This window comes from Limulus polyphemus, unplaced genomic scaffold, assembly GCF_000517525.1.
Source record: "Limulus polyphemus unplaced genomic scaffold, Limulus_polyphemus-2.1.2 Scaffold4903, whole genome shotgun sequence".
In the NCBI taxonomy this organism is placed as follows: domain Eukaryota; kingdom Metazoa; phylum Arthropoda; class Merostomata; order Xiphosura; family Limulidae; genus Limulus; species Limulus polyphemus.
The window spans coordinates 64,441-72,985 of NW_013670513.1; the positions used below are offsets into that span (position 1 = coordinate 64,441).

Genomic DNA, 8,545 nt, shown 5'->3' on the forward strand with positions numbered 1-8,545 from the left:
AATGTTGAATATTATTTATGATTTTAACTTTATACACAAGTGCCAAAATACTATAATTAAGTAGAAGACTTTAAAAACGTCGTCCTCTACACTTGTAGGTTTCTACAACAGGCAGTTGCTGTCCATTTGAAACTTAGATTCATTATATCAGATTTGTTGTTATATTTTTCCAATAACCTAAAAATTTCAAACAAATTATAAATTACAGTAATCCCATACTTCAATGTTACATTACAATACAGTAATACTGTTAAGTATACAGTTTGATGTTCCACAGTAATCCCATACTTCAATGTTACATTACACTACAATAAAACAGTTAAATATACAGTTACAACTTCTACAATTATCCCAAATTTCAATGTTACATTCCACTGCAGCTAATCAGTACAGAACCAAAGCTGAAGGATAGGTCCAGAAGATGTCACAGGATGATGACCTCCCTAAAAACAACTCCCACAATTTTAAATGAAATTAATTGAAATAACAGAAAGAAAAAGAAGAAGAGATTCAAGGGATAGGAACAATATAAAAAAAGGAAAGAATTACAATTACAGGACACAAAGGAGCCTCAAGATTGGGGAGGTCATAGCATCTGAATGTCAATATGAAGAAGAGATAAAAATAATCAGGAGTTTTATTCATGAAAACAGTGTGTGCTCTAATTATACACATTTTGAGAATAAACAGAGCTCTGTCCAGCAGTTTTATTCCTGAAAACAGTGTGTGCTCTAATTATACACGTTTTGAGAACAAATAGAGCTCTGCCCAGAAGTTTTATTCCTGAAAACAGTGTGTACTCTAATTATACACATTTTGAGAATAAACAGAGCCCTGTCCAGAACTTTCATTCCTGAATAACAATGTCTGCTCTAATATACACGTTTTGAGAATAAACAGAGCCTTGTCCAGCAGTTTTATTCCTGAGAAGTGTATACTCTAGTTACACACATTTTGAGAATAAACAAAGCTCTGTCCAGCAGTTTTATTCCTGAAAACAGTATGTACTCTAATTATACATGTTTTGAGAATAAACAGAGCCCTGTCCAGCAGTTTCATTCCTGAAAACAGTGTCTGCTCTAATTATATATGTTTTGAGAATAAACAGAGCCCTGGAGCAGAGTTCTTTAAGGTTTATATATTAATCTTTAATCCACCTCTAGAGACTTTTCGATTCAGATTGTCGTCACTGCTAAAAAGTGTATCATTGTTTAAGTTGTTGGCTAGAAACCTTGGATTATATAAATCTGGATGTGAATCTACATGGTTATCTATCTACAGTTTTGTAGGTGTTCTGGTTAAAGCTTGGGGAGTTGAAGTCCTGAAAAAATTCCTGATAATAATCTGCTCAAAATGTGCTTTCTCACTGTCTGTTTTGGCTGTAATGTTGTTGTGTTTAATGTGGTGGAAAATGTTTTTATTGTTTTTCTCAGAAATTAATGATATGAATTTTCCCAAAAAATTTTAGGATTATCATGTGCATTATCAATGCTACTGCAAAAGTTGAACCAATTAGTTTTTTAAGTATTTGTATGTTTCATTTTATTTGTTCGTGTATTTTATTAATTTTAGGTTTCAGGGAAGCATCCCACATGTTTATTGGTAATCGTCTAAGGTGTCTAAGTTCTAAGATAAGTGAATGTATTTCTGATGTGAGTTTCCAGTGATTGCTACGATGGTCCCTAGAGGAGGTGGGAATTACTTTTTCTGTAGCTTTTGTTATGGCTAGTTTAAGTTTGTCTGCACAGTTATCTAATTGTTTTGTTTTCTACTCTTATGGCTTTTTGTAAAGGAGTGTATCAACACATTTGTTGAAATCTTTCCAGTCAGCATCTGTGTAGTTAAACACTGGTGGAAGGTCTGCTGTTTGGTGCCATATGTTTGATTGAAATGTAAGTGAAAAGGGATAGTGATCACTGGAAATTTCAGGGTGAACTGTAAAATCTCTAGATTTTGGAAATAATCAGTCTGGTAAAATAGTGTTCTAGTTATACCTGTTTTAAGAATAAACATAGCTTTTTCAGCAGCTTTATTCCTGAAAGTGTGTGTGATTGTTCTAGTTATCAACAGTTTGTTTCTGAACACAATCTTCACTTGAAGAATTACTAATTTCAAGATTATACTAATTGTAATCAGGTAAATATTGTGTTGTAAAACCCAGGTACCAAGTATTTCAAGGACAAGCCAAATGTTTTTGTTTCAATATACAATGATTGTAGAAGTGAAGAAATTACATGAAAAGCCTTTAAGTTCCTCCAAACTGAAACCAATTTCATCATGTTTATGGTTCATTTCTCTCTCTTGTACAACACAAAGTACTACCTCATACCAAAAAAAAGTCCAAAATTATTTTAATTACATAAAGATAGACAGAAACATACAACACTTCATGAGTTTCAAGTATGACTGAAGCTAACTAGACAACTTTATGCATTGTTGCTCCAACTGTGAAACAGGTCGGTGAACCAAATGTTTCGAATGCCGTAACAGGAAATGAGTGTGCATATGCTACTTAAGTCTTTATTAACCTACTTTAGACCATGAGTAACTCTAGGTATATCTTTGTGTTGGTAAGAAACTTATGTTTAATGACCCATGTATAATTTTCCTGTACTCAAACATTTCCCCAATTATACTGCATTCAACTAAATATTTAGTAGCACTTCTGGAAGCTAACCTGATTTCTCACACTTTCCTACATCTAAACTTTAGCTAACCCAATATTCCAAAATATACTCAGTAATTTTTTTAATTCTCAGATATCAAGCATTATGAATCTGCTACATTTTAAATACCTTGTTGATGAAATACATCTTAACTTATACTACTATATTAATTAAAACTTTTATTCATCAAGACTATTATCCACTGAAACTATCATATAAAGTAGATTCTCAATAAATGATCCTTTTCCCAATACAAGGACAACAAGAGACCTGTTAATCCATCTGGACCATCCCATCCATCAAGTTTAAAATTAAAACCTTTACAGCAAACCTTTATCATTCAAATAGTTATCAAGTTCTTCTTTAAACTCACTTATATTAACTGTCACTTATGAAATTACCAATAGATTTGCTTATAAATGACTAAATTTTATAAATTAACCTAAACCCAAGAGCACTGGCCTACTACAATAAACAATATTTGAAGCAGATTTTATTGAAGGCTTGACCTATTTTACAGAATGAGTTGTCTGTGCTGAAAAGAAGGTGAACTTTCTTATATGTTAACAAAATAAAACTTTCTTATATATATATATCAAATTAATGTACAGTAATGTTTATAAAAACCTCTGACATATTGTCTAGAACTTAAAGTATCAAGTAAACTGATATTAAATGGTCTTCTATTATAAGAATTTACTGATATATATTTAGCATAAAAAGATTTTAGACATATTCTGAAGGACAATGCCCTAGTAAATGTAGAGTGCCTTGACTTCTTGCGAGTCTTTGATAAATGCTGCCCAAAATGTATATTAGTAAGTTAGATTCTGATAGAATTTATGGAAAAGCTACATAGCAAATAGAAAACTTTGACATTAATGATAGTAATAAACATTGTTTTTGTGATGATTGGAGTCTTATAAAGTTACGGATTCATATCTCCAAGGGTTTCACTGCTAGACCAAAACTTCGACACCTTTTCCTCAGATGCTGGCTAACAACTTGTTAAAAATACATAAAACAGTTCTACAACCTATAAATAGACATTTTAAATGGTAAGAAAAAAAAACTCCTGTAATTTTGTATATGCCTGTCATTCAGCAGCCCTGTTTCCAAATGCTACAGGAAAGTTGTCAATAAGCTAGAAAGAATGAGATGTGAAATTAAAACATTTTATTTAAGAAATTTAAACTATGAGGGGAAGCTCAGGAATTTTTTTTTGTGTGTGTGAAGGAAACTTTATTCAGGTTTATAAAATTGTTAAGAAACAAAATAATTTAACTATAGGTGATCTTTAATTGTTAGAAGTGTATGCTAGAATACTCGAGGTACAACTACGAATATAGCCCAGATCTAGAATTATCTTTAAGCAAAATTATTTCTGTTTTGAAATTGTTTGTTTAACAATGCATGTTTAAACCTATTAATGTTTTTGTTGTATAGGTATATGGTTATGAAAGACTACAATTTTCATTAAGTGTTTTGTAAGGTAAATCTTGCTGTAAGTTATACTTTTAAAGTTATAATTTGTTATTTAAGGGGCTTAGTATGCCTAGAAAGTTATAAGGAGTTAGCATCACATTTTTGTCTAGTATATTGAAAGCTAGCTAATAAATACAAGATGGTAGTGAAGTTCATGGAGATAAAAAAGTGATCCATTCAGTGTGTTAGCTATCACAGTTACTTTATACAATTGATTTATATTACACTTGTTAATAATATTTGTAATGAATACTCTTAGGCCTACAGTAATTTATGACAGTATACAAGCATTGAAGTTTGTAGAAGCTTTAAAAAATGAAATAAAGTAATTTATTACAGTTATGTCATGTGGACTGTATGTTACAAAAGATAATTTAAAAGAACCCATCAACAAAAGAATTATGCTTTTACAACGCATACACAGGGTACAATGTCAAATAATGTAAGGTTTAAATCTAATACAGGATATAAGTAAATAACAAGCAAATATGTTATCCAAGGAAACTATAATACAGTTATAATTCATCAATAAGCAATATTATAAAAAAATTAATAAATAAAATTTTATTATTTGATTTAATAAATTGGGCAAAATTTTCTTTTGAAATAAGAATAACATGCCTTAGAGGTAGAAGGTGCATGTCCAAGAAAACATTTGAAAAATATAAAAGTTGACCAATGTACAATAATGTACAAGATTATTAAAAAATTATCAGCTTAAAAAGAGAGAATACGGATCTTAAAAAATTTACAGAAACAAGATAGGTAGCTTAAAGTGAAAATGCAACTGCAAAAAAAAAAGTAAACAAACAAACTTAAGGTTTGAGACATAGTATTGACATTATTTCCTCAAGTCACATGTCCCTATTTTGACTCTATATATTACAACTTTTAGACATGGAGGGAATAATTTCAACACTAAGTCTCAAACCTTAAGCTCGTTAGTTTACTTTTTGTGAATACATTTTCACTTTAAGCTACCTCTCTTATTTCTGTAATTCTTAGAAGATCCCTATTCCAACTTTTTAAGTTAACAATTTTCAACAATTTTGTTTCTTTAATTTTTTTAATGTCCATCATAAAAAAAACCTTTGTTTTGGCTTCATGAAGAATGGATATCTACTGCTTCTGATATCACTGATAGTGGTACTGCATGTATGATCACTATGATGCATGGTGATCAACATACCACATGTTATGTAAATGTCTTGAAAGATATATATAGCTACTATATTTATACCCTGTAGCTATATGGGGAGTCTGTAAACACTAGGTTATTTGTTTGTTTTGTTTTGAATTTTGCTCAAAGCTACACGATGGCTATCTGCACTAGCCATTCCTAATTTAGCAGTGAAAGACTAAAGGTTAGGCAGCTAGTCATCACCACCCACTGCCAACTCTTGGGCTACATCTTTTATCAAGGAATAGTGGGACTGACCTTCACATTATAACACCTCATGGGTGAAATGGCAAGCACGTTTGGGAGGGAGATGGGGATTCGAAACCGTGACTCTCAGATTGCAAGTTGAGATCCCTAACCACCTGACCATGCCAGGCCCTGTAAACATTGGATTGGTGCATGGATTGGATTTTCTAACCACATGAGTTTAATATGCATGCAATGCATGTTGGCTGGTATTTATATCTATGTATATACATGCAGCCTTTAGTTTTTTAAGTTATAAAGCCATATATATATATATATATAAATAATAGCCATATGAATTTTTCAAGTTGTATAGATGCATGCATATATATTCAATGTAAATATAGGACAATGTGTCATAATATAATAGCATATGTATAAAAATAAGCATTTTTTATATTTCTTATAGTTGTTATATTTCCCTCCTCCTCCTCTCCACTGGCCATAGTAAGGCTGATCACAACTATGTTGCAGCCACATTTCCTGTTAGAGTAACATTCTGCAACAAGGTCGAAAACATGTTAATCAAAATTATGAATTTATTATATTAATATACCTTCACCCCCCTCCATTTATGATGAAGTTTGGGTCATGACATTTCTATGACCGTCTTCCACTGTGACAACCCTAAACTCTGGTGGGTTGTCATTGCTGCATAACTAAATAGTTTCAAAATAAAATATATAGCTACAACATTTCTGCCTCACTTCCACCTAGATTCACTATCTCCTGCTTGCACAATTCTTGTCACTCCTTACAGTCAGCTTCAAGGGTGGCTACTCTAGTTGCAGTATCTATAAAATTTGCATTTATACATTGTTATCTATAATTTGACACATACCATCAGCCATCATTGTGATTGCCAATCCAATGCTAGAAACTGAGTTTGGTGCTATCTTTTACACTAAGGCTTAGAGATTTTTGTCATGAGAGACAACCTAGACTTTGTGTAACATAACCAAAATCGATCATGCAGTAGTAAGAAAAAACTGTGATCCTGTCAACAGCGTCGTGTTTGAAAGTGTAGGAACCTTAGACATAAACAAACTATACACGAAATTCATACAGTTGCAATAATAAGTTAATAATTGCTATGGTACATGTGTCATACCTGCCATATAAACATTAAATTACATCCACAGCCTGCACACAGCTATATATGTATGCATGTAGTAGATTGTGAGGCTATATAAATGAGAGGCTACATTAAAATGATTGGGTGTCAATGGTTATACAGCCATTGTTATTTGCCAGGTAGTCAAATAAACGTAAAACTACCCTACACAACGTGAAATGATGCATTTAGTAATATTATCCAGGTTTTATTACAATACTCATAGCCATTTTTGCTGTAGGCTGGTGGAACAATATTAAATAATAATAAAAAAAAAGAAGAAATGGGCAGTCCTTATTATGAACCCATACTATGGTTCTTGATTACAACAATGATTTTTTTTTAATATCAGTTCTACCCACAGAGAAAAATTAACATGTTTAGTATGTTCATATAGAGGTGTGTTTACACTTATGCAATTCCTAGATATATATATATATATATAAATTTAGGAAGTGCATAACAAGTGAATATTTTATTCACCCAACAATCATCAATTAGAACAAATAGATAAACATGGGATTTTATTTGTTGTAAAGCTCAAAGCTACACAATGGGCTATCAGGAAGGGAGAAAGAAAATCTTCACTTACTGAAATTAGTTATGTTCCACCAGCCTTATCACTATCAGTTAGAACACAATTACACGAGCCTATAATTCTGTTCATAAGTGAAACTTACTTACTTATGGCCACCTACCTGATCAGAATGTTTCCTTAACTGTTTCTCACGTTCGTACTGTGTTACAAGTTGTTCGTTATCTTCCCTTAATAATTCCAGTTCTACCTCATGTTCTTGGCTTTCCATGCAAGAAAGATCAAGATTTTCCAAAACATTTACCACCAGTGGCATTAACTCTTTCACTACATCTTCATCATACTTTGCGATCATTTTTTCAAATTCTTGATATATTCTTCCGGCCAGATTTTGAACTTTTTCAGACATTACAAAACCAGTGTCATCATTTGTTCCATAAACAGTTTCTTGCAATGGTGATAAGCGAGATGGGCTAGCATTTGGTGTTGTATCCATTTTTTAAAATTAAACTTAAAGGCGTAAGTGCCAGTTACTACTACTAGTGTTACTGTCAGTTTTAATGTCACAAAATTTTGAAAAAGTAGTAATCTCCTAGTACTAGTGTAGAACTGCCACTCCTCAGTTTCTGCCAGACGACATGGTAGTGGTATTAGTATTACTACTACTAGTATTAGTCACTATTACTTATTATTGCTATTAATCTTATCAAAGTATAGCAGCGATAGGGGTAGCAGAAACCAAGTAGTAAGGTTAATTTGAAGTATGTGTTCCCTAATATAGCAACTTATGCTGTTTTCAGATACAAATAAATATATATATTACTTTCCAAATTGTACATATTATTTTAAAATTCGCTAAACTATTCAACACACAGCCTATAACCTCAATATTTTACATTCACTCTGACTTATAAAAACCATCTCGATTCGTTTGCTTGTAGCACCACGCAACGGACAAAATATACTTTAAAGCTTTATAATCATGGGACCATCTCTCATTGTTTGAGAAAATGTGAAGTTTTAGTACGTTCCAAAAATATATTTAATAATAATAATAATACTTGGTTATTGAAACAGAAGTTGCATTTATTATTTTTGAAATTATAGTTAGCTAGCTGGAGTACCCGTCCCCTAAGTTATGTAAATTAATGATTAATGAAAGGTTATCTTTGGGCATGAAAAGTTGCTTCCCTTATACGTAATTGCAAAAAACGACCATAAAAACTGCAAAATATAAAATGTGAAACTGTAACTTTGCATGTATCTCCCCATGGGCCCAACAAACCTTAATGCCAAATTTGGTGAAGATCCATTTACAG

The 8,545-nt window shown here is 31.8% G+C and overlaps 1 protein-coding gene across 1 annotated transcript in view; it reads right to left on the reverse strand.

The window, feature by feature from the left end:
- The window catches only part of LOC106471851 (JNK-interacting protein 3-like), a 70,257-nt gene extending 62,108 nt beyond the window's left edge, over nucleotides 1-8,149 (reverse strand). The window contains exon 1 of the mRNA XM_022400466.1: nucleotides 7,390-8,149. Within this exon, the coding sequence (XP_022256174.1) occupies nucleotides 7,390-7,722 (333 nt within the window). The 5' untranslated portion in view covers nucleotides 7,723-8,149. The remainder of the gene's footprint in view (nucleotides 1-7,389) is intronic.
- Between the last annotated feature and the right edge of the window lie 396 nt (nucleotides 8,150-8,545).